At 48.9% G+C, this 25,833-nt stretch overlaps 1 protein-coding gene across 2 annotated transcripts; it reads left to right on the top strand.

The window, feature by feature from the left end:
- Positions 1 to 498: 498 nt before the first annotated feature.
- LOC308576906 (TLC domain-containing protein 4-like) lies at positions 499 to 22,371 on the top strand. 2 transcript variants are annotated; one of them, XM_081176994.1, is made up of 7 exons: positions 499 to 680; positions 9,174 to 9,344; positions 10,169 to 10,258; positions 12,888 to 12,946; positions 15,241 to 15,335; positions 18,200 to 18,273; positions 19,894 to 22,371. In XM_081176994.1, the coding sequence occupies exons 2-7, from the start codon at positions 9,190 to 9,192 to the stop codon at positions 20,183 to 20,185; spliced, it is 765 nt and encodes a 254-aa protein (XP_081033120.1). In that variant the 5' UTR covers positions 499 to 680; positions 9,174 to 9,189; the 3' UTR covers positions 20,186 to 22,371. The 2 variants fall into 2 exon arrangements, with proteins under 2 accessions (XP_081033120.1, XP_081033121.1); XM_081176995.1 differs by lacking the exon at positions 499 to 680 and adding an exon at positions 7,461 to 7,536.
- Positions 22,372 to 25,833: the final 3,462 nt, after the last annotated feature.

Below are 25,833 nucleotides of genomic sequence, written 5' to 3'. Positions count from 1 at the left end.
AACCGCAGAGGGGGAAGGAAGTCAAGTTCTGAAATGTTCAAACGACTGTAAAATTAGTGAAATGTATAAATCTGAAAAGTATAAATAAAATTTAATAATAATAATAATAATAATTGGTACTCATGCTGTGGATTTACTACTAACAAGCTGCGTGGGGAGGCTTATTTGCTGGTAAAGTAAAATAAAACACCGCCAGCCTCAGCTGATTGACTAGGCTGGCCTCGGAGCTGCTTTCCCTCCGGGTTCGTGGCACCGCGCGCCCGGCCGGGTGCAACGACCTCGCGCCCCCGCTCGCTTTGGTCGGCCCGCTTCCCACGCCCCTTCGCGGCGTCTGCGGGGCGGATCTGGGCGGGAGCGAGGGCGGCGCGGAGGCCGCCGGTTGGAGGAGGCCGGGGGTGCGGGGCGGCGTTGGCCTCCTGTGGTCCGGCTGGAGGAGGAGGAGGAGGAGCCGGGGGGGGGAGTGTCGCCTGCCTGGGGCCCGCGCCGCGTCGCGGGCGTCTCGGTGTCCCTGCGCAAAGCAGCAGGCGTGGCCGGAGGGAGGTGCGTGCGCCTTTGCGCGTGGCGGCGGCGGCGCCGGAGGCTGGGGCGCGAGACCCCGGGCAGGCGGGGACCTCCAAGCGGCCGGACTGAAGCTCGGACGTCGGGCAAGCGGGAGCTGGAGGGGCTCGGCTGGGTGTCAGGTGGGTCCCGCGAGCTGTTCGCCCCGGCGGGGCGCGAGCAGAACCGGCTTTTGGAGAGGCTCTGTCCGTCGCCAACCGTCCTGCTTTGGGGACGAAGCGTCTCCAAGGTCCCTCTTGGAATGGGCAGCGTTTAGTGGGGCATCCAGGCTGAAGCGGAGTCCCCTTTCCCCCAAAGCGAAGGACATTTTGTTTTCTCGTTATTGCGCAAGGAAGTCAAAGCGTTGCTGCGACATGCTGTGCGTTTCCGTGGCTGTCGAGGGCTAGCGGTGGCCACGGTGGCTGGTTGGGGAGCTGTGCGCTCCGCCTCCTCCACAGCTGGAGGCGCACGGGCAGCTGTGCGTCTGAACACCAGTTGCTGGAAACCGCGGGAAGGGTCTCTCGGGTTCGGATCCTGTTCGCTGGTTTCCCATAATGGGCATTTGGTTGGCCACGGTTAGAACAGGATGGTGGGTTAGGTGGGCCATTGGCCTGATCCAGCACACTCTTCTTAGGGGTGTCCAGTTAACGATCTTTCACCGTCCCGCGAGCATATTTCCCTGGTTCCGCGATAATATCTCCTACTACCTCCCCATCCGTTTGAATGAAGAGAAGCCAGAGAACTGGCTTCTCGACCTTGCTGGTAAACTGGGACCTTGGGGTGAATTACGATGGCAAATACGTGGCAAGAGGGAGACGCGTCTCGTGGCAAAGAAAACAGCAGCCTCAAAAAGGGTGGAGAAGCCACGAGTATGTTTTGCCTGCCTGTGTGTTTCAGAGCATCATTAACAGAGCAATCCTGCAAGTAAAGTCCTATAGAGGCACAGGGAGTATATTTTCTAGACAAAATAACTTAACTGCTGCAGTTGTATGGTTGAACATGCTTTCCACTATGTATGTGGAATCCTTTGGAAATGTAAATAAGTCTGAGATCACTTGCTTTGTAACAGCCAGCAGCATGTGTAGGTGGTTTTAAGCCTACATATTTAGCTTTAGCCAGTGGTGTCCAAACTTTTTTCAAAGAGGGCCAGATCCAAAGGGCCTACCAAAGTTGTTGACTTTTTTTTAGGATTGAGGTTGTTGAGCTTTTTTATTATTGAAGTTTTTAGGGCCGGTGGTCTGGATTAGGCCCCCAAAACAGACTTTGAACATGCCCGCTTTAAGCTGTGGTCCTAGACACACTTTCCTGGGAGTAAGAGCCTTTTAATTCAGTGGGATTTACTTCTGGGTTGGCATGCACAAAATTGGACTGTATGTCAACGTTTGAGCAAGTTTAAGCCGACTTGTTGGAGTGTACATATGAAGGCTCGTCGCACAGGTTAAAACTTCCATCTGAGACCTGTAAGACTGGAAGAAATTCCAAAGGTTATTAGGTGATAGGTACTGTGATGTGTCCAAGTACATAAAAAAAATTACCTTCTGCTGAGTCAGGCCGTTGTCTATAATGCTAAGAATTCTACCTTGATTGGCAGCAGCTCTCTGAAACCTTGCACATGCATTTTCCCCAACCCTGCTTCCTGAGATTCTTTGACTAGAGGGCTTGGCATGTGCCATGGTACTGAAGGAGGAAATTCCTCAGTTGAAGTGCCATAGCCAAAATAGGTGCTGTTTGCTTTTATTTATTTATTTCTGTTGCAATAGCTATAATACGCCGCCTTTGATAGCTCTCCCACAGTGGCTTACAGAAACATTCAAAACCATAAAATATAACTGAAAGCAAACCATTAAAAAAACAAAACGGCAACCTAGGAACAGTACATGGCTGAGCTGAGCAATTCAGATAAAACAGATAAAAAAAATTAAAAATATCCAGCAGCAGTTTACACAATTAAGTAGTTAGACCAGTACTTCAGTTAAAACTAGATTTTATTTCATGGGAAGGTGGTATGCAGAGCCGGCCCTCACCTGTAAAAATCTTCATGCAGGGGTTTATGGCACACCTGAACAGCAGCTGGAAGGCATGTGGGTTTGGATATGGCATAGAGCCATGCTTGCAATCCCACCTGTCTCTCGGAACTGCATGGCTCCACATCTCAATAGATCACAGCAAAACCACCCCAGGACATAGGGAACTGCATATGTGGTGTAATATGCATAAGAATGGCCCTGTCATATCCCTTGGGCTTGACTAGTGTCACACTTGCTTAAATGGTTGTTGGACTACAACTCCCATCATCTCTGACCACTGGTCCTGCTGGCTAGGCATGATGGGAGTTGTAGTTCAACAACAGCTGGAGGCCCAAAATTGAGAAACTCTGTTAACTAGTGGAAGCTCATGCAAGAACTTCTGCTGGCACAGTGGGGCTCTCTCTCCTCTTCTCCCCCTGTGCTCCTCTAAATTGGCTTGGGGGGTGTGTGTGCCAGGAGACACCCCCCCAAAAAAAAAACAACAGCACACAGGGCTAATAGTGAGGAGAATTTTGTATGGCAAGCTGAAAAAGCTTCTGTTGATGGAATGATTGCCATAGCACTACACCAATTTCCTCCACTCAAATTCATAGATACCTCCTACTGGAAGGGGACATGGCTTAGTGGTAGAAGACGTGTTTTGCACGCAGAAGGTGTCAGTTAAAGAGAGAAAACTGTAAAACCCTTTGGGAGATGCGTAAGTGGTGGTGGTCAGCTTGTATGAACAGGAGCCTCATTGCAATCATTTGAGAAGCAGAACAAATCTATTGCAAAATTCAGCACTAGCAACACAACTCAGAGCAGGATGCTGACAAATTAGTACAGTAGTTAAGAAACTGCCTTATATGAAGCCATACCATCACTTCAGCTGTACTTTCAGATGCCAGGGATTAAAGCAAGGACCTTTTGCACATCCATCACTGCCTATTCACTCAAATGAGGGCAGGGGAACGGGCAGCAAGAAGGAGCAACAGCAGCAGGATGGAATACCTTGGGAATGGCCGTGAAGCCTTGGCCCAGGCATGAGCCTCTGAGGGAGTCCAGCAGTTCCGACCCTTGCTACCTGCCCTGCTGTGAAAGAAGGACCAAAGGCACTCTGAAATGTTTAGCCTGGAAGAAAGAAGATTAGGAGGGCAAGATTAGGCTGTTTAGTTCAGAAATATTTTAAAGGATTTCAGAAAGAAGAGAGGGAACAGCCTTTCCCTATGTGAGCAGCAGCAATGGCCATGAACCGCAAGGAGGTTGGTTTGGGTTCAGTTCAGAACAGATATCCTAGAGAAGCTGTTGGTCTTGCTTGATTTTTTTCCAAGGAGGGGACAGTCAGAGAAAGATTGAACAGACATGTGTTGGGTAGTTAACAGCACACCTTGTTCTACTGTTTTAGAACCAGTTCAAGGTTGTTTTTTCTTGTGATCACACTCACAAATTTGTCGTAAAGTGACACAGGTGGCACTGTGGGTTAAACCACAGAGCCTAGGACTTGCCGATCTGAAGGTCGGCGGTTCAAATCCCCGCAACATGGTGAGCTCCCATTGCTCGGTCCCTGCTCCTGCCAACCTAGCAGTTCGAAAGCATGTCAAAGTGCAAGTAGATAAATAGGTACCACTCCGGCGGGAAGGTAAACGGCATTTCTGTGCGCTGTTCTGGTTCGCCAGAAGTGGCTTAGTCATGCTGGCCACATGACCCGGAAGCTGTACGCCGGCTCCCTCGGCCAATAAAGCGAGATGAGCGCCGCAACCCCAGAGTCGGTCACGACTGGACCTAATGGTCAGGGGTCCCTTTACCTTTACCTAACTGTATGAGCTAATCCTGGGTCTGTTTATTCAGAAGTCAGCCCCACTGAATTAAATGAGAGTTGCTAACAAGTAAGGGTGCAAACCTCTAGTATGGGAATAACGACCAATGAAATCAATGGGACTTTGGAGTAGTCACTCTTTAAATGTGCATAAGGTTGCAGGCCTAATCTCCAGCTGCCCTGTCCTGTGGCAGGCCTTTACAACTCCTTCCTGGAATCTGGGCTTTGAACAGGATGCACTTTGATCAAACAATTCAGTCCAGACCAGCAAACATAGAAATAAAGCCAGCCAAACACATTTCTGCTCTGCATCCAGATCTCTGTGCAAGATGCCCTTGAGAACTGTGCAGAGACCAGGTGCAGTTGTGTGACTTCTGCATATGTGGACATGGGGGGAGTGTTTAGAAATCCTGCAGCCATTGGAAGTCTGTGAATCAAGAGCAGATGTCCATTTCCTCATTCTGCAACACACATGTTGGTTTCAAGGCAGTTTCATGTTCCTCTGGTTTCCAACATGAACATGTGTTTTTGAAAACCTGGCAAGTATTTTGTTGTTCTCAAATACACTTGTCATATGAACATAGAGAGTTGCCTTAGACCAATAGTTCTGACTAGCTCAGGACTGCCCACTCCGACACTCATAATTCATTCAAACAAAACATTCTTCCTATAGGCTGTAGCTTCCATATGATTTGGGATGCCTCTCTGCATTATATGTCCCATAGCACCTTGTACATCTCCACTTAAAGGAGCTCCAATAGCAGAGTTGGGGAAGACCCCAGTACCTTGGAGAGAAAAGTAGTGGACTGGACTAGGCAAGCTAATGGTCTGACACCAAGCTATAGAGAACTGCCCAATGTAGGAGTCAGATAGGAGAGAGGGAGGGAGGGAGACCCGGGCAATCCATTGAGAAGAACACTCCTGCCCTTATTTGATGGGCCTGCTTTTTGGAAGGACAACATGACTACCATACTACCAATTTAATTCTGCTGTGTGGAGGTGCAGGGGAATATTGGGTGTATTCCATGCCACATTCACAGTTGATAGAAATAGCGGTGCAATTGCAGGTACCTGGTTTGTGCTGTGCATGGACTGATCATGTGCTTTAGATTCCTTTGGAACGCATGTGGGTTCTGATCTGAGACAGACGAGCTGGTGTGGGGCAGCATGTTCTCTAAAACGTTGCTCTTATCTGATAAGATTTGTCTCTCTGCTACCAAGCTTAATTTAACAGCCTGGCCAGAGATGGTAAAACAAGTTATTGCTTTCAGCTACTGGAGGGCACTTAATAGCCATCAGGCCGCTCCTCTGCCTCTAGCTGGCTAAACTTTCATCAACAACTTTTCCTTCCAACTCACAGAGCTCTATAGTGGGGTAGGAGAGCTGGAAAAAAATCATGCCTGCCAACCATTGCACCCTTTGGTTTCATGTACAGTGGTACCTCGGGTTACAGACGCTTCAGGTTACAGACACTTCAGGTTACAGACTCACTAACCCAGAAATAGTACCTCGGGTTAAGAACTTTGCTTCAGGATGAGAACAGAAATCATGCTCCGGCAGCACGGCAGCAGCAGGAGGCCCCATTAGCTAAAGTGGTGCTTCAGGTTAAGAACAGTTTCAGGTTAAGAACGGACCTCCGGAATGAATTAAGTACTTAACCTGAGGTACCACTTTACTACCAAAGGGGCACATTGGTTGCCGGATGAGAAATATATTTGCATTAATTTCAGCTCTCCTACCCCCCCCCCACTTGGTAGTTGTACTCCCAATTGCCCTAGTCTCCTTCCTACACACACATATATTTTCTCATATTATTTTCCTTCTGTGAAAATTCATTATTTACTCCCATCCTCTTGTAGCTATTGTCTGCTGACCCCTTAGTCCTGTCTCCTCATTTCTCTCTAGTTCTGAGAGAATCACCTTTTTTGTCCCTGATAATACTCCTGTCTCCCTTCATTCTTGGGAGTTTCTACATGCATGTTGACCACCCAGCCTGGTGCCCCCAGATTCTCTTTCCACACAACTTCCTTCAGCAGCTACCTTTGGTCAAATTTTCTCCGCATTGTGACCATCTTGATCATGTGGAAAGAAAGGCTGCTCCAGACAATCTTTTTATTGAGCATTCAACCCGATTTACTTACACTGGTGTTGTATGATGTCAGCTCTTTATCAAACATTCACCCAAATCTGTTTGCACAAAGGTCTTTCCATTTGTCAGTCATGAGCTCACACTTTTTAGTTCATTTTGCCATCAATTTCCTAACTGCACGAAGCCTGTATGTTTGCTGTTGTTTTTTTACAAGTGGATTTGTTGTAATCAATATGGCTAACCTGATCCAAAACACCCACCCACTCCACTCACACACGAAAACAAAGATCACCACAGCCAATCACAATCAATCAATCAATCAATCAATCAATTACATGCTAGGCCAACCCCAACCTCTCTCACCACCAAAGGAACACAAGTGAACAACACAAGCAACGCTGACACCAAACTCTACATACATTAAGCATAATAGAAACATTGCCACCCTACCCCACCCCCATCCATCTTCCCTCCCTCCACCCCCTTTCTTCCCCCCCTTTTTTCTTCTCCCCCTAATGTCTCAACAAATGAAACGGATCTGTAAAAATGTTACATGGGAAAAAAAACCCGAGGCATTACACTTACTTCTGTAAAACAAGAAAATCCTAAATAAAATACTTAAAAAAAGAAAAGAAACAGAGATCCAATAACTATAGTCCTAAGCAAAAAACACACACACAAAAAAGTGGATTTGTTGTGACAGTGCTTTAATTATGCAAATCTAAATTTCCAGTATGCGTCCTACTCTTTCCTGCTAAACAGTAGCAGTCTGGAGGCAATTTCCTTCCACCTCTCCATCAGCCTTCTCATCTCTCTTATTCAGTCACCAAGATAGTCAGTTCTGGAACCTTTTGCCTCTTATCCCCTCCTTCCTCTCTCCTTCCTTTCCTTTGCTTCCTCCTTCAGTTTTGCAGCCTCCTCTGCGCTTCATTCCTTCGCTCCTCCCTCCCTTAGCTCCCTTCATCCCACTGATCCTAAGCCCAAGCTCACTTCTACAGTACAGTATACAGTATTTCACTTCATCTGCTCCTGTTCGTGCGCAGCTCAGGAAGTCTCCTGACCCTTGCCAGCTGCTCTCGACACTGCAGGTTTGTTTTCTACGCATTTTAACACAGCTGATTCTTGCTAACCAAAATTACTGTTCTTTTCCATTTTTAGGTCTTCCCACCCAAACTCTGTGTTTTGGATATTAAGAAATAACCTGTTTTCCTTCTCTCCACCCATTTTGCCCCAGAACTTCCTCCTTTACATTTTAGAGTCTCTTTTCTTGCCTGGTCTTCTTAATCTCATTAGTCTTACGGATCCCTCTTGTCTTGCCTGATTCCCCTTTTAGTTCTTTCTGCCAGCGTTTAGAACCTGTCGTCCAACTGGACGTCACCAGCTATCTTACCTATATTCTCTATGTGGGGGTCATCAGTGCACGTTCCCACCTTTGAAGGTTTCGCCTGTCACTTGCTGCTTAGATTGTTCTGGGTACATAAGCCCCTGAGGGAGATCTAGTGAAGCTTATCCCTTTGGCATACTTGCAGTTCCTTTAGATAACACGCCTGATCCTTCCTAAGCTGCCACATAGTTGTGCTACTTGTGCCTCCTATATCGTGCATTTTACACCATGTGCAGCTGCTTAATCCTTATGGTGTTATGACGCGCTGGTCAAGTCTAACTTTGCCCCATATATCAGAAACTGAAGTTCTTCCGCACCATCTCCACTTGGTCCATGCAGTGAATTGTCAGCCCAGTAGTGGGCACTCCCACCCTGTTCTTAAAACGGGAATATGTGTGCCATAGCAAAGCATATAACCAAATGTTCCTGCCTTGCAATTCACAAAAAATTGCAGATCCATGCGACTGTCTAGAACTGGCTCCATATCTGTGGCTGCATCAATCAATGAGTGGGACAGAAGCTGCAGTCCTTCAGAGCTTGAGACTATGAGTCATTTGCAATATTGCCTGTGGCAGAGTAAACTGGAGAGACTGGGCTGTGTGTAATCCGACCCTATAGTGCTCTCAACCCAGGCAGCAGTTCAGTGCCCTTTGCTATGTGGCTTTGAGACCAAAATGACTTCCTCTTCTACCCCTAGTGTAGCAGTTGTCAAACCTTTTTTCTTTCTTTCTTTTTTGGCAAACCACTTGACAATTTACTGGGCCTCCTCTGACTACTGAATAGGCCAGTTAATCCTGGATAGCTCAGTTGGTGTGATGCTGATAATGCCAAGGTTGCAGGTTTGATCTCCTTATGGGACAGCTGCATATTCCTGCATTGCAGGGGGGTTGGACGAGATGATACTTAGGGTCCCTTCTAATTCTGTGGCGGGAAGGTAAATGGTCTTTCCGTGCGCTCTGGCTTCTGTCACGGTGTCCTGTTGCGCCAGAAGCAGTTTAGTCATGCTGGCCACATGACGTGGAAAGCTGTCTGTGGACAAACACCCGCTCCCTTGCCCTGAAGCGAGATGAGCACCGCAACCCCAAAGTGACCTATGACTGGATTTAACTGTCCAGGGGTCCTTTATCTTTTCTTTACAGTTCTATGATTTTATGACTATTTAATAAACTTTTATTCAATGTCAAGATCGTGGTCAAAGCTAGTGTCACTTCAGAAAAATCAAGTGCAGATATTATTTCCCCCCAAACATATGATTCTGGTGAATTTGTAGGGCGGGGGGCACCTCTGTTCTGCCTCTCCCCCGCTCTCCACACACCCCCATACACATTCGTCTTCTTGCAGGTGTTGCTGAGAGCCAATGGAGGACTCTACTCGCCTTGGCTACTGTATTGTAGCTGGCAGCTTTGTGGCCTTCCAATTCTTCTTCTCCGCTGTCAGCCCACAGTTATCTTTGTCGCTGAGTTCCAGATATTCCACTCTTCCATCAGTCAAGCAGAACGAATGGAATTCCAGGTACAGTGGTAGCTCAGATTACAGACTCTGCTAACCTGGAAGTAGTACCTCAGGTTAAGAACTTTACCTCAGGATGAGAACAGGAATGGTGCGCTGGCAGCACACCGGCAGTGGGAGGCCCCATTAGCTAAAGTGGTACCTCAGGTTAAGAACGGACCACCAGAACGAATTACGGTATTTTTTGCACCAGACCATAAGACACACCTAGTTTTTGGAGGAGGAAAACAAGGGGGGGGGATTCTGAATCCCAGAAGCCAGAACAGCGAGAGGGAGCTCTGTGCAGCGATCCCTCTCACTGTTCCGGCTTCTGGGATAGCTGTGCAGCCTCTTCAGGGCAGCAGGATGAAGGCTGCCCGCTGCCCTGAACAGGCTTTGCGTGGCTAAGCCAGAAGCTAGAAGAGTGAGAGGGAGCGCTGCACAGTGATCCCTCTTGCTGTTCTGGCTTCTGGGATAGCTGCGCAGCCTGCATTCGCTCCATAAGACGCACACACATTTCCCCTTACTTTTTAGGAGGGAAAAAGTGTGTCTAATAGAGCGAAAAATACGCTAAATTTGTAACCAGAGGTACCACTGTATAGTATCTTTAAGTGGTCGGGGAGGGGGGATGTGGAGAGTCTTGCAGTTCTCTCTCACACTCTCAGCTAGTTAGTTCAGTGGAAGAACCACTCCCCACTTAGCATGTGAAAAGCCTTGGAGCATCTCTTGCTTTGGAGGAAAGAGATGAGAATGTGTACATGAGTGCACATGTGCAGGGAGGGGGGAGAATATCTGCATGACACAGGCACTGCAGTCCTGGGGTAACCCTGTCTTATCCTCCTCCCTAGATGTGTGTCCACCCTCCATGCTGTGATAGTCGGCCTCTTCTGCCTCTGCATCCTTTGGTTTGACGATGCTGTAAATGCCAACCCTATCTGGTAAGAAGGAAAGGCCCTCCTGGCTTGCTCGCACGCTTCCTCTGACCACTTTGCTGCCCAGGCTTGCATGTGCTGATTTGTCAAGTCTGCCCTCCCCAGAGAGAGAGAGAGAGGGCAGGAAGAGCTGGTGCATGTGAGTTTGATGGGACACATTGTGCTAGGAAGGCATGAAGGGTTGTTTTGTGTTGGGGAAGAATAGCCCCTTGTGTTTCTTGAGATTTAGGATTGCGGGAGGGGGCGGGCACAGCTTCTGGGCCAGGGCTGGCAGTGGGCCTAAAGAGGTGTTTATGTTGTTGCCCAAGCCATACCCCCCCCTGCTCCCTTCCTCCCTCCCGCTCTGCTTGCAATGCACATATCCATGCCTTTCTTTCAGTTAGCCTCACATTGCTCCTGAGCTGGGCTGTCTAAGTGAGTCCCTAAAGCTCAGCAGGCATTTTGGTCTGCACCCTGGTATTTCTGCTCCTTTCTTACCAACACATCGACTAGTCGACTTCACCGTCTTGGAGCACACAGCCCACTGTCAGTTTATGTTCAATCCGGCTTAGATTCACCAGCTACATGTGGGATATTAGCTGTGTACGTCTTTGTGGTAATATAAGGCTGTATCCAAGGGGTGTGGGTGGCATTGTGGGTTAAACCACAGAGCCTAGGACTTGCTGATCAGAAGGTCGGCAGTTCGAATCCCCACAACGAGGTGAGCTCCCGTTGCTCTGTCCCTGCTCCTGCCAACCTAGCAGTTCAAAAGCACACGTCAAAGTGCAAGTAGATAAATAGGTACCGCTCCGGCGGGAAGGTAAACTGCTCTGGTTCGCCAGAACTGGCTTAGTCATGCTGGCCACATGACCCAGAAGCTGTACGCCAGCTCCCTCGGCCAGTAAAGCGAGATGAGCGCCGCAACCCCAGAGTCGGCCACGACTGGACCTAACAGTCAGGGGTCCCTTTACCTTTACCTTAAGGCTGTATCCAGACCAGCCCTCAACCTGAGGGTTGTGTGACCACAGTCACCGGGTGCATCAGGGTTGTCAGTGATTGGGGAAAGACCAGGTTTTGCTCCCACCTTGTTACAACTTCTCTCTTTTTTTTGTTCTTTCTCCCACAGAAGCAGCTAGCTCTTATTGTCTAGTTTTCATCAATCCTTACAGTCAGTTGTAATCTGTGAGGGAAAATCTTAAAGACCCATGGGTGTGTTTTATATAGTTTCAACAACAAGGAATTGGGCGGGGGGACTGCTAGAGACACAGCCTCCTTTTCATCTAGAGATGGGGATCCTATCACCTTCCAGATGTTGATGGACTGCAAGTCCCACCAGTCCTGACCAGCATGGCAGATGGTGAGGGATGAGGGGAAATGCTGTAGCTCAACACTATATAGAGCACTGGTCACCAACCTTTTTGGAACAATGCGTACATTTCAGATTTTGAGAGAGCTCTGGGTGTCCCAGACAGAAAATAGCTGCTGTGGAGAGAGGGTTTGCCGTAATACAAAATGGCTGCCATGGGCAGCATAGCATGTTGTTGTTTAGTCGTGTCCGACTCTTTGTGACCCCATGGCCCAGAGCACGCCAGGCACTTCTGTCTTCCACTGCCTCCCGCAGTTTAGTCAAACTCATGCTTGTACTTGTAATAGCATAACACAATAATAATAATAATAATAATAATAATAATAATAATAATAATACCCTGCCCATCTGGCTGGGTTTCCCCAGCCACTCTGGGCGGCTTACAGCATATCTACAAACATAAAGCCTTAAAAACTTCCCAAAATAGGGCTGCCTTCAGATGTTTTCTAAAAGTCAGATAGTTGTTTATTTCCTTGACATCTGATGGGAGGGCATTCCACAGGGCAGGTGCCACCACCGAGAAGATCCTCTTCCTGGTTCCCTGTAACTTCGCTTCAGTGAAGGAACCAACAGAAGGCCCTCAGAGGAGGACCTCAGTGTTAAAGATAAAGTCTCCCCTAACAACCTTACACTTTCCATGGGAAGTCACTTATGTCCTGCTGGTCTTGATTGTGCAGTTCGCACAATATTGGTTTTACACACACACACACACACACACACACACACAGAGAGAGAGAGAGAGAGAGAGAGAGAGAGAGATGCTGTTGCTGTTTATGGAACAGGGAGCATTCCTCAGTACCAGGAAAAATATTGAAGGTAGTTACACAACATTCATTCTTATTTGAATGAAATTTCTGAGGAGGTGCCTGCACATTTTGCCTCATAACTTTCTTCACGGGGGTTGGGGGGGTAGGACTAGAGACTTACTTTCTTCTTAAAAAATGAAAGCTCAGAGTCTGGGGCACCAGTGAAAGCCTTTTCAGGCACAAGTTGGCAACCCCTAGTATAGAGGGACATAGGTTACCCATCCCAGCTAGCTGTTTGTCATCACTTAGTTTAAACCAAACATGTAAAATACAAAAGCATGGCAAGATAGAAAGAAAGACCTGAAGATGTTTCATGGTGATGGAGCAAAGCAAGGGCCTCGTGTCTTTTTTTCTGCAAGCAGATGGTATGAAAGACTGATTTGGATACACCCATAGTCCATTGTGGCGGACAGTCCATTTTTGCCCAGCCTCTCTTACTGATCCCTCACCTCTTATCATTCTCCCACTCTTTCATCCTTTGCAGGGGAGACCCGTGGCTTGTCAAGCTGAACATAGCTGTCACGTGTGGATACTTGCTGTACGGTAAGTATCATGGCCGCCATTTCATTGGGCAGGCTAGAAAGGCCAAGGCTGGTAGCAGAAGTTTTCTGGGGAAGCTTGCCGTTCCCCTCACCACAGCCACAGTTTGCCTTTCTATTCCTTGGCCTGCTGCCATCAGATGCCACTGGGAATATCTCGCCCTGACCCAAGACCCATTAAAGTGAACAGGAAAGGTGCTTCTATACTAAGGCATTCCCAGTGGATTGGGCCCCAAAGAATCACCCTAAAACAAAACATAGGAGCTTGTGCTTCCCTATTTCCCATCTCATAGTGAAGGGGAAGTTTGGACTTCCCAGAAAGAAGAAAAGCTTTGCAGCTGAGGCTGTGTAGGAAAAAAATGTACTGGTGTGTGTTATCTGCTGCCCTGTTTGCTTGTTTTATGTTTCTTATTTTGTTATTGTGCTGTTTATCGATTGTTTCTATTTATTGTGGTTATCTATGGCTTCACTGTAAGTCATTTTGAGCAGCTTTTAGGTGCAAAAGTGGAATAAAAGGTGTCTAAATATTTTTTTTTAGTACACACTCACTTGTGATGTACAGTATCTTTTTTGCTGCCAGTTGGTGAATTTCATCCAGCGATTTAGTTCTGTGAGAAGTGAATTTGAAGCCCTGTTTCTTCTGCCAGAGAGTCTCTTGCAGCCTCTATCAATTCACTCTCACTCTTCTCACTTACCCATTGGTAAAGTTTTTATTTACTTACTTGCATCCATATCCTTCTTCCCAAGGTGGCAAACATGCAGCTCCCAGGTGATCTCTCATCCAGGAAGTGAATGATGGCCTCATGTGCCTTCAGACAAAACTCTGGAAATCACAAGTTATGTCAATCCAATAACACACAAAAATTATAATATAGCACAGAGTTCCTCTGAATTTCATTGCAGACCCAATCCACACTTCCAAGACCAGATCAGAATGCAACAATCTTTCTGATTTTGCACTTCTCTGAGTTTTGCAATTCAGTCTTTACCTAGAAACATGCCACGGCATATTAAAAATGTGTCTATTAGGATAACCCAATAACATTTTCAAGCATTTTAACGGGAAGATTTTTGATGTCTGACGTTTCATTATGTTTTTATATTCTGCTAGAAGCCGTCCAGAGTAGCTGGGGAAACCCAGCCACATGGGTGGGGTATAAATAATAAAATAATTTATAATTTTATAAATATCCAAAATTAACCAAATCTGGTATAATAATAATAGAGACATTTGGCGGATGCAGTGGGAATGGGTTTGTTAGCCAATTAAAAACAAACAAACAAACAAACAAACAAACAACCAATATGTTGTTTATGGAGTTCTGAGAGGCTTAATTTGCGGAAATTCACATTCCGGTTTTTAAGGTCATTAAAGAAAAGCGAAAACTGCTGGGAAACTGTGGTACAGGGTGAAGCAGGCCCGTAGGGCAGAGGAGAATACAGTGGGGAGGATGCAAAGTTCTTGGAGTTGTTCTGGATGAAGGAAGCTCATCCCAAATACTGGGATCCATGCTTAGTTTTGGAAGGAGGCTGAAACACCCTCTGTATTTCAAAGGATTATTATGATGTGATGGGGACTATATAAGGTTTCTAGATTTCCTCAACGGTAGGTAATATGTGAGAGGGGAGGGAGAGAAGTAAATGTCTCAATATAAAGATAGTGTTGTTTTTTTAAAAAAAATTGTTGTATTGCTGGATGCTACTGAGTAGCTGACATTGGGGCCCAGACTGCCAACACTCTCCTGTACCACTGCTGGCAGATGGACATAAAGCTACTAGCTGGTGGCTTCGAATCCCTGCGATGGGTTGAGCTCCCGTTGCTCTGTCCCAGGTCCTGCCAACCTAGCAGTTTGAAAGCACAGCAGTGCAAGCAGATAATTAGGTACCACTGTGGTGGGAAGGTAAACAGCATTTCCACACGCTCTGGCTTCCGTCACGGTGTCCCATTGCACCGGAAACAGTTTAGTCATGCTGCCCACATGAACCCAGAAAGCTGTCTGTGGACAAACGCTGGCTCCCTCGGCCTGAAAGTGAGATGAGTGCCACAACCCCATAGTCCCCTTTGACTGGACTTAACCGTCCAGGGGTCCTTTACCTTTTTAACCTTTTCCCCTACCCCATTTAAATCTTCACCTTTTAAATCTCTGCCTGCAGGTTGGCTGTTAAAAGAAGAATCACGGGGTCAGGGGTGGAAACATGTCGGCCTTGCTCTGTTACTAGCCATGCTTGAACCTTGTATCCCGCCTGCTCATCTCCCAGTAAACCTTCCTTGTGCGTATGTTGTGTTCTGAATTCTAGATCTGTTGCTGCTAGTGCGGTACTGGAGGACATTGGGAGATTCGCTTTTCGTTTGCCACCACTTGGCAGCGCTATACGCTTATGGATACGTGTTGGTTAGTTCCAGAGTCCTTTAGCTATTGGGGAGGAGGGAGGGGGAGAGGTTTCCTCCTATTCTTCATTCTTGTTCCTTTTTCTAAAAGAAAAAAACCCCATTCTTCATCAATCCCTTTGCTTCCCTCTGCTCTTCTACAGCTTTCAGTGCTGCATCGTTCCTTCCCAACCCACAGAAACCGGCTGTCATCAGGGCAAAAAAGGACATGGTCTGAAATCTGGACCAAGGAAAATAAAGAGAATTAGCATAGCACAGACTGAAATCCCCCCCCCCCCGCTTCCAATGATCGGTTGGCTGAGAAATATAACTTCCATATGTCTGAGAACTCCTGATTTACTTTTCATTTACATGCTCCAGGAACTTTAAAAAGTTTTTTTTTAAGAGACAGAGAGTGTGTGCCATGGGGAGGCACCATAAGCATGATTACTCAGAAATAAGTCCCGTTAAGTTAAATGGGATTGACCCGCTAATTTGTGTGTTTAGGATTGCAGCGTAAAAAGGTGTTGTATGGAAATGAAGTATAAAGTATAAAGACAGTCCCTGCCTCCGGGTTCACAGTCTAGAACAGGAACGACAAACCTGTGGCCCTCCAGGTGTCATTGAACTACAACTCCCATAATTCCTGACCTTCAGACAAGCTGGGTGGGACTAAGGGCAACAGGAGTCCATCAACATCTGGAGGACTACAGGTTATTCATTCTTGGTTGAGAAGAACAAGATATGCTAGGAAGGGAGAAAGACAGACATTTTGGAAGCATAATGAGAAGTAGCATTGGTATGTCACATTAAAGAGGAGGGGGAATGTCAAAGATTTTTTGTCTCGGTTTAACTTTTTATTCCATCACTAAGCTCTTTGTGAAATGGTGGAATTATTTTCCCCTTGTCAGAAATAACCACCACCACCACAGTTAATTTATTAATCAGCTTCCTAAGCACAGTCTTAAGGTGATTTACACATGAAATAATGAAAAAATCAAAAACAAGCACATTTAAAACAAGACTAGAAGTCTTAACACTCGTGGGGAAGACCTGTTAATTCAGCTGATAAAGCCAGAACAGAAATATCTTCAACTGTTTCCGGAAATTGCAGACACCGGGCGCCTGTCATATCTCAAATGAGGAGTTGGAGAGTCCTGTTCAAGAGGAATCCATGTGTGCTTCTAAGTTTTGCTTGTCCTGCTCAGCCATTGATTGATTTAGCAACCTTGGAGGAAGTAGTGTTTCCTCAAGACTCCTTACCTCATCTGCAGAATAGCCATTATAATGTAGGCTGCCTTCTACATAGGCATTTATTTACATGCTGCTTATATGCCAAAATTGATTTGCACTTTGCAACTATAAAATCAGTCCATAATTAAAATGCACAATAGCATTGAAACATTCTTATTTAAATATACAGTAGAACAAACAATTATAAAGCATAAAATTAAAACCGTTAAAAGCAGTTTAAAAAAACCAATCACATGTTCAATTCAAGGGAATATTTACCTGGCTAGAAAATGATAAGGAAATGTTGGCATCACATTGAGCCTTGAGGTTAACATAACAGCAATCCTTTGCACACTTAACATGGAAGCAACTCCTGGGAATTCAGTGGGAAGAAGAGTCCACCATCTCATGGATGAGGCTATGCTGCAATCTTGTCATACTCGGAAGCTAGTTCTGCTAAATGAAATGGAGATTTTTTTACAATCAATAACAGAGTTTGTGTTACTAGTAAATGGGTTTAGAGGGTGGTTGGGCCCCAACACCATTTACCCCAGATTAATATAACTTCAGCCCACATCGGAGGACTCCTGCCCCCACTGCTGACTACCTTGCCCTTTCTGGCTCTTTCTCTTTCCTGAAAGCATTAACTCTTGAATCCCCTGTGGTCATTCTCCTGTGCACAGCCCAGCCTGCTTCTTCATAGCAAATGGAGTCAGCTGGAGCAATACTCCTGCTGCAACAGATGTCCCTAAAATTCTCAATTCATTTCAAGGGGGATTGAGCAGGAAAAGGACCCATGAGATTGTGCCTGTCTTCTGACATGCAATTAGGCATTTGTAAGGGACTTGCTAGGGACGCAGGTGGCGCTGTGGGTTAAACCACTGAGCCTAGGACTTGCTGATCAGAAGGCCGGCGGTTCGAATCCCCGCGACGGGGTGAGCTCCCGTTGCTCAGTCCCTGCTCCTGCCAACCTAGCAGATTGAAAGCACGTCAAAGTGCTAGTAGATAAATAGGTACCACTCCGGCGGGAAGGTAAACGGCATTTCCGTGCGCTGCTCTGGTTCGCCAGAAGCCGCTTAGTCCTGCTGGCCACATGACCCGGAAGCTGTACACCGGCTCCCTTGGCCAATAAAGCGAGATGAGCACCGCAACCCCAGAGTCGGTCACGACTGGACCTAATGGTCAGGGGTCCCTTTACCTTTACCTTAAGGGACTTGCTTGGATGGATTCGCAACCCAGCCCAGTAAAGTTGCTTGCATATTGCATGCTAGTCGTGTTGCTGAACTGGTATAGTTCACAAAACAAAGAAGCAGGTATTGCGGACCAGCTTCTATTGGTATAGATATGCACAGGTTTGGCAAGGTCCTGTTGGATGAATGGACATTAAAATTGTTTTGCATCATTCAGGATGGAAAAGCCCAGCGACCAAGGCATGGGTGGCACCAAGGAGTCTGACTGTACTGGTATTCTGCTCTGCTCCTCTCTAACACTTTCTCTGCTTGGCTTCCTTGCTGTTGAGAGAAAGGGAGGTTGGGCTCTCTGCTTGGTACCTGAGAGCTGCCTGAATCTTCTGGCACTGGAAAAAGTGAGGCCTATGGCACTGTCTTGGGGAACAGTGAGGCCAGCATCTCAGGGTTTCTCTTTCTGTCCCCACAGAGCCGTGGGGTGCTGCCCTACTTTGCCAATTTCCGTCTCCTCTCAGAACTCTCCACGCCCTTCGTGAACCTGCGGTGAGTTTTCTGGTGGAGTAAGTCAAGGGTTTTTATGGTTTCAGGAGCTTCTTCACAAACCTGTGACATCCATTCGGCAATGTGGGTCTGCATATCCTTTTCATAGCAAAGGGAACAGGCTTGTGGAAAGCAGCTGTTCTCCAGGCCCCTCACAAGGAGCCACAGTAAAGCCCCTCACTTCCTAAAAGACCTCGGCACAGTATAGCTGAAGGAGCGTCTCCACCCCCATTGTTCAGCCCGGACACTGAGGTCCAGCTCTGAGGGCCTTCTGGCGGTTTCCTCCCTGCGAGAAATGAGGTTACAGGCTGAGGACCTTCTCGGTAGTGGTGCCCGCCCTGTGGAACCCCCTCCCATCAGATGTCAAGGAAATAAACAACCACCTGACTTATAGAAGACATCTGAAGGCAGCCCTATTTAGAGAAGTTTTTAATGCTTGATGTTTTATTGTGTTTTTAATATTCTGATGGGAGCTGCCCAGAGTGGCTGGGGAATAAATAATAATAATAATTCCACAGTCAACATCTTAAGTCCTTTGGGTGGCCACTACTAAGGAAGCTCAGCTCACCCCTGATCCCTTAATCCTAGTGGAATTACCATAGGTGGCCCTGTGTTCCACCAACCTGTGAAGCTCAATGGGGGATGCATAGCACTGACCCCATTCAAAGCTTACCGTATTTTTCGCCCTATAGGACACACTTTTCCCCCTCCAAAAATGAAGGGGAAATCTGGGTGCGTCCTATGGGGCGAATGCAGGCTTTCGCTGAAGCTTGGAGAGCGAGAGAGGTCGGTGTGCACCGACCCCTCTGGCTCTCCAGGCTTCAGGAAGACATCCGCAGCCTAGGCAGCCCTTTGGGAGGTTCCGCAGGGCTGTCTAGGCTGTGGATAGCAGCCTGCTTCCCGGAGCGCCGGGTGCGCTGAAAGCAGAGCGACCGGCGCTTCGGGAACGCACCCGCAGCCTAGGCAACCCTGCAGGAGGTCCCGCAGGGCTGTCTAGGCTGCGGATAGCAGCCTGCCGCCCGGCGCGAGGGGCACCCTGAAGCAGAGCGCCCCTCGTGCAGGGCAGACATCCGCAGCGTGGGGAGCCCTGCAGGAGTTCCCCGCAGGACTCCCCATGCTGCGGATAGCAGCCTGCTGCCCAGCGGGCAGGGCGCCCTGAAGCAGAGCGCCCCACGCGCCGGGCAGACATCGGCCAGCCCCACAAGCTTGGGGGACAGCAGGGAGGCGCAGCGCCGCCATCCCGCTGTTCCTCAACCTGGTTCGGTTTCCCCAACCTGGTTTTGGGGGGGAAATAAAGGAAATTCCCCCCCTTTATTTCCCCCCCAAAAAACTAGGTGCGTCCTATGGGACGGAGCGTCCTATGGGATGATAAATACGGTACTTCTCAAGAAACTGCTGAGAAAATGGCTACATCATTCTATCTGGGAGAACCATGGCTGATTTAATGCTGCTGAATTCTTGGTTCCCCATACCTCACTAGAGGTCTGGAATTATCCTGTGGATGACTTGTGGTTTTGCTTTCTTCAAAGAGGTGGAAGGAAGGGGTGGCATCTTCCAGGGCAGCCCCCCTGGGTGGTTTTTATATATATATACATTTGACACAATACTTTTGCCTTATCTCAGGTGGTTCCTGGATGCAGTTGGCTGGCCACGCTCTTCCTGGGTCGTCTTGGCCAATGGCCTGGCCATGATGGTGGTCTTCTTTGTGGTTCGGATTGCCGTCATCCCCAGCTATTACATGCAAGTCTACTCCTGGTATGGGACTCCTGAGTATGAGCGCCTGGGCCTGGGTGTACAGCTGGCCTGGATCGGGCCCAGCCTAGCCTTGGAAGTACTCAATATGGTCTGGATGTATCGCATCACCCGGGGCTTCTACCGAGCCGTCTGCCGGTCCGTGTCTCGCAAGGCAGCATGAGGATGTTGAGAACGGGGCAGTACTTGGTCAGGAACACAGAGACTCTTAAGTACTTCTGGACCACGATGGATACTCCCCCTTCTAATACCCTTAGAAGCCAGTAGCCATAGGAACTGCTTCTGACCATCCCCTTGGCCCAGGCAGACAACCCTGGATCCACACAACTGGAGCATTTGTTTGTTTTTTCTTCCATCATCTTGGCCACCCTGAACAGAATGAGCAACTGGAGAACAACATCCATCTCAGTTTTGGGGATGGACTCTCTGGGCATCTAACATGGTTTGAAATGTATAGTTTAAACTCTTTCTGTGTGTATAGCACAGGAATATCCTTTGGCTCACATGGGTGGGTGTTGAGCAAAGAGAGATATAGCTGGATCAACAGTTGTCTGGTCTTTGTGACTTCAGGCTTAGACTGTGACAGTGTGTCTAAACAGCTCATTGCCTTGTTTCAGCTACATGTCTATCAGTTGGAAGGAAAAATATGCACCTTTGCCTCCAGGATAGAGGGGGCTGGTTTTCTGTTGGAGGGATATTTTAGAGAAAGAGAGAAGGGACGAAAGGAAACCGTTCTGCCACTTTGCCCAATGGCTCTTTGTTCTTTTATAGAAGTATGTTGGGAGAATGAAATAGGCTGAATGCATAGAGGAGGAAACTGTGTCAAACGAGGCACTGAAAATGGAGGATTGTCCATGATTGGACGGCAGTAGTAAATACTGGAAGACAGTGTTTGGAAAAAGGTGTTTCCACTCTAACAGGTTGGGGTGGAACTTGACATTCCTTCATACCAGGGTCCTCAGAACGCCGTCCTCAGCAGAACAAGGTTTCATAACTCTCTTCACTTGGGCATAACCATGACACTACTCTTGGCTGTGCTCTCTTTTGTTCTGAGAGCTCGAAAGTAAAGAGGTTGACACAAAAAGGCCTGAGCAGAACTAGTTCAAAGCAAACTGTGAGGTTGTTGGGGGCAGGCGGGGCCGACCCAGTTACCTTTCACAAGAACTACTCCAACAGGTGTTGGCTGCCATTCTGAACCCAGGCATTTCCTCGAGGCAGCATCCCTCTTCAGGGGAAAATTGCATCATTCCAGCACAATACTGCAATATTCTGTTGTACGTCAGTCGTAATATTGAGTGCAGCAGTGTGGAGTATGGCTTCCTCAAAGTCACTGATAATGTCATGTGTCACATGTGAACATAAGAAGAGCTTGCTGGATCAGGCTCATGCCCACCCCCCAAAAAACACACACACGCATTGTGTGCATGGCAAACTGACAGCAAGGCCCCAGCTGTGGAGATCTGGTGTTGTGAGTGTCACATTGCTGCTGAATGTGGGGAATAGATGTGTCCCATTCATTCCTCTGTGGTTACTCATAGTGAAATTAAGATGCAACTGTGAGAATGACCCAGGTGGATTTCCGTGTGGTTTGCATCTTTGATTCACCTTAGGGACCAACAGTTGCTTCTCTCTCGCCCCTCTGCACACACATTCTGATGATACAGTGCTTACAACAAGTTGTCAGGGGTTTAGCATTTTGTTTGCAAGGTTCATTGCACTGATGCTATCACTTCCTTACTTGTTCTCTTATGCTGAATCTTCCCCTGCCCCCCCCCACCCACAGCACTAATCACAACAGAGTTATTCCATCTCTAAGGCTGAGGGGGGAACCCAGGAAGTTTACCTGTGCTAAACCAGCTGAAATGGAGCCCCCATTAATTTCTGTGGGTTTCCACAGGCGACTTTTCTTGGGAACTCTGCTTCTAAGGTTGCGCTGGACCAAATATACCAACACCAGGTGCTTAACGTCTTGGGGTAGACTTCGATAAGAATTTATATGCTCTGGGTCAACCTCTACCATTCCTCTACCTGGCTGCTAGGAGAGCAAGCTAATTTTTAAGAAGCTTGTGAAAGCATTGTTCCCAAATCTGTGCCTTAAAATGCTTCTCCAAGCACTCAGCATCGCCCTGGAAAAGTACCCTCCAGTTTGTGGTACAGCTGCTGGCATACATCATTTCACTATGAACAAATTTATGCCACAAATTCAAGCAGTGGAAATTCTGTTGTTGATTTTCTCTGCTGTTCAGATGGTTTAATCCTCAACTATGCAGCATTTTTTAATTTTCTAACCTCCATTTATTAACTGGAATCAGTGAGCATTAATATAATAAATAAGATTAATTTATTAAATTTTGGTTTCCTCTACTCGTTCTTGTCTCTGTGTGTATGTGCGTTTGTGTGTTGCATTTGGTGGGTGTCAGGGGCTGCCTCAGGTCTCAGCTCACAAAAGACCAACGCCAAGCTCTTCTTATATACAAGGATGTTTATTGCAGTTCATTATTGGTTCCACAACCGAGGCGCGCAGCCCCGAGTCTCTAACGTCAGACATTTGAAGTCCCCTCTGAATCGGTCCCGCCTCTACACCAACTTAAGAGGCTTGTGCTAGACCACCTCTTCCTGTCTTTCCTTTTCCGCAGGGTCTTTCTGCCCCCCTGGGTTCCTTCCCTCCTGCTCTCTCCTGAAGCGGATCCCTCAGATGCCTGTTCCCCCCTCCTTCGTGCTTTGGGGCTAGGCTCCTCCTCCGGGCTTTCTCCATTTCCGCGCGCCTCCACATTTGAACTTGGCGCGCGTTCGCTACCCCTGACCTTCCTTTTGACACTTACACTACTCCCTGTACTACTCTCCGCCTCTTCCGGCAGGACGTCCTCCCCCGATCTCCTTCCCCTGTCTCTCTCCTGCTCCGCTCCGTGTGTCACACTGGGAACTCCCCTCTCTTCCCTTCGTTCCTGCTGGGAAGCCGGTCCCGATCTCCCACTCCCGCTCGGGGTTTCCCTGCTGCTTCCCTGCTCCTGGCAGCTCCCCCCTGTGACCCCCCTTGTCCTGACTAGGGGCGCCCCCTCCTGAGAATCCTCCGATTCACTTGAGAGACTCATGGAAGATCTCAAGTCATTGTCATCCTCTTCCTCACTGTCCTGTGATTCTTCCTCGTCGCTCTCCGTCTCCTCCCTCACCTGTGCCTCTGTCTCTGAACCCCTGACATCCATCCCCCCCCTCGAAGCCCCCCCTTCCCCCTCCCGCTGCTCGGGCGCAGGTTCCGGGGGCTCCGTCGTTGCGGAGGTTGCTGCCGGACACAGGTTGTCGACGTCGATCTCCTCTGCTTCCAGTTCATTGTTTGTGTACTCGAACCCATTGTCCTCTCCCAACATGTTCACGTCCTCCCCTCCCCCTGTTGCCTGGGAGGGGTCTGCTTGCCAAGGACCCACCCGCCACCTCATGCGCCAGTCCTCTTCTGGTTGGTCGTCCCACCAGTAAGAAGGGTCGGTGTCCACCCCCGAACACGATCCCCTTGGAGGGCTCGACTCTGGCGTCGTCTCCTCTGCGGAGGAGAACCCTCGGAAGGTGCTGGCGGAAAGTGTGGGCGTGAAAAGCCAATCGTCAAAAAACTGTGCTGGCATGGGCCTGTGTGGGAAAAGGGCATGGAACTCGTCCTTGAGGAGGGGTTCGTCCAAAGCGTAGTCCGGCACCCAACTGTTGGTGCTGGCCGGGGCGCCCTCCCTGGCGAGAAAATATTCTACTCCCTCTTCCCCCCATCTCGAGTCCAGAATCTCTGTGACCTCGTTGACTGGTTCGTCCTTAGGTGACCTCCCCCTCTTGGGCGACTCCCTGCTTGGTTCTGGTGCCGTCCCTGACTCCTGAAATCTGTGTGGGGCCTTGTAGGGGGTGAGCACCGACCTATGAAAGACCGGGTGCATTCTGGAACCCTCTGGGAGGGCCAATCGAAACGCTACGGGATTGATCCTGGCCTCAACTTGGTACGGCCCTAGTTGCCTGTGTCCTAGCTTCTTTTTAGCTAACGACTTGGCCGGCACCGCTTGGGCCGCTAACCATACCCAGTCTTCCACCTGGATGTCTTCCCCCTCCCTCCTGTGTTTGTCCGCCTGCACCTTATAGGCTTGTTTAGCTAGCTCTAAATGTCTCCGTAGCTTGTCGTGGACCTCTTGCAATTCTGCTGCGAAATGGTCGGCTTCCTGTGGTGCCCCCTCCCCCGTCGTTACAAGCCCCGGGAAGGTTCTGGGATGCCTTCCATTGTTAGCGAAGAACGGCGTCACCCCCGTCGACGCGTGCTTCGTGTTGTTGTAGGCAAACTCAGCCATCGGCAGGTAATCCACCCAAGCCGCGGGTCGCTGATTGGCGTAACATCTCAGGTACTGCTGCATGATCACGTTGACCCTCTCTGCTTGGCTGTTGGTCTGCGGATGCCTCGCCGACGACAGGTTGATTTTGACGTGAAGGATCCCAAGGAGCTTCTGCCAGAAGCTGGACACAAACTGGCGCCCCCTGTCGGACAGAATGGACCGTGGCAACCCATGCACCCTGAACACGTTGTCGATGAACAGTTTGGCTGTCTGCTCCGCTGTCGCCACCTTCGCGCAAGGAATGAAATGCGCCATCTTGGTGAACAGGTCTACAACCACAAGCACCGCCGTCTTGCCCCGCGAACTGGGCAGATCAGTGACAAAGTCCAGCGCCACCCTCTCCCACGGTTGCAGTGGCGTTTCCAGCGGTTCCAGCAGTCCCGCTGGCTTCTGGTGCACTGGCTTGGACCTTTGGCACGTGTCACACCTGGCGACGTACTCCGCGACCTCCCCTCGCATCTGGGGCCACCAAAAGTCTCTGGCCACTAATTCCGTCGTCTTTTCCTTGCCGAAGTGGCCAGCGCGGGGTGCGTCGTGCAACTGCTGCAGAACCTTCGCGCGGAGATCGTCTCCCGGCACGTAGAGAGCACCTTTACGGGTCAGCAGGCCGTCGTGTATCTGGAACTCGTCGTCCTTCGCTGTGCCCCTCCGCACCTCTTCCATCTTGGACTGTGCGAACAGATCCGCCCGCAACGCGCGACGCACCGCCTCCAGGTCCACGGCGGCTGAAGCGCACGCCCACGCCTGCGGTGCAAAAATGTGCTTGGCTGCCACCGGTGCCGCTGCCTCGAGATACTGCGGTTTCCTGGAGAGCGCATCTGCTATGACATTGTTGTCGCCTGGGATGTACTCTATCCTGAAATCGAAATCCGCAAAGAAGTCCGCCCAGCGTATGTGCCTCTGGCTCTGTAGCTTTGCCGTGCGCCAGTACTCTAGGTTCTTGTGGTCCGTGCGGACCTGCACGGTGTGCTTGGCTCCGATGAGAAAGTGCCTCCACGCCTTGAAAGCTGCGTGGATGGCCAGCAACTCCCTGTCCCAAATGGTGTAGTTCTGCTCTGACTTGCTGAGCTTCCGGGAGTAGAAAGCACAGGGCCTCCAGTTTCCCTGCGGGTCTTCCTGTAAGAGGACGGCCCCCACCGCTCTGTCAGATGCGTCAGTCTCCACCCTCATGGGCCTGCCAGGATTCACGTGTAGCAGCTGTTCTTCGGACGCGAAGAGACTCTTAAGTCTCCTGAAGGACTGCTCCGCTTGGTCCGTCCAGGTGAACTTCTTCGTCTTGGAGCTGAGAGTGTCCGTGATAGCTGCCGTCTCCTTGGCGAAACCCCTGATGAACTTGCGGTAAAAGTTGGCGAAGCCGACGAACCTCTGGACCTCTTTCCGATTTCGCGGGCTCTTCCAGTCCAACACCGCGTGGACCTTGGCGCTGTCCATGGCTAGTCCCCTGTCGGACAGCCTA

Source organism: Podarcis bocagei (genome assembly GCF_964188305.1).
Source record: "Podarcis bocagei genome assembly, chromosome: 17".
In the NCBI taxonomy this organism is placed as follows: Eukaryota; Metazoa; Chordata; class Lepidosauria; order Squamata; family Lacertidae; genus Podarcis; species Podarcis bocagei.
Note: the sequence above shows the minus strand (reverse complement) of the source record. Positions and strands in the feature narration are given on the sequence as shown.

Bases quoted from the DNA above. Each gene is read 5' to 3' on its own strand.
- LOC308576906 (XM_081176994.1), top strand. From the start codon at position 9,190: ATGGAGGACTCTACTCGCCTTGGCTACTGTATTGTAGCTGGCAGCTTT. The intron at 9,345-10,168 runs GTACAGTGGTAG...CCTCCTCCCTAG, and splicing joins CAGAACGAATGGAATTCCAG to ATGTGTGTCCACCCTCCATG. The intron at 12,947-15,240 runs GTAAGTATCATG...TCTGAATTCTAG, and splicing joins GTGTGGATACTTGCTGTACG to ATCTGTTGCTGCTAGTGCGG.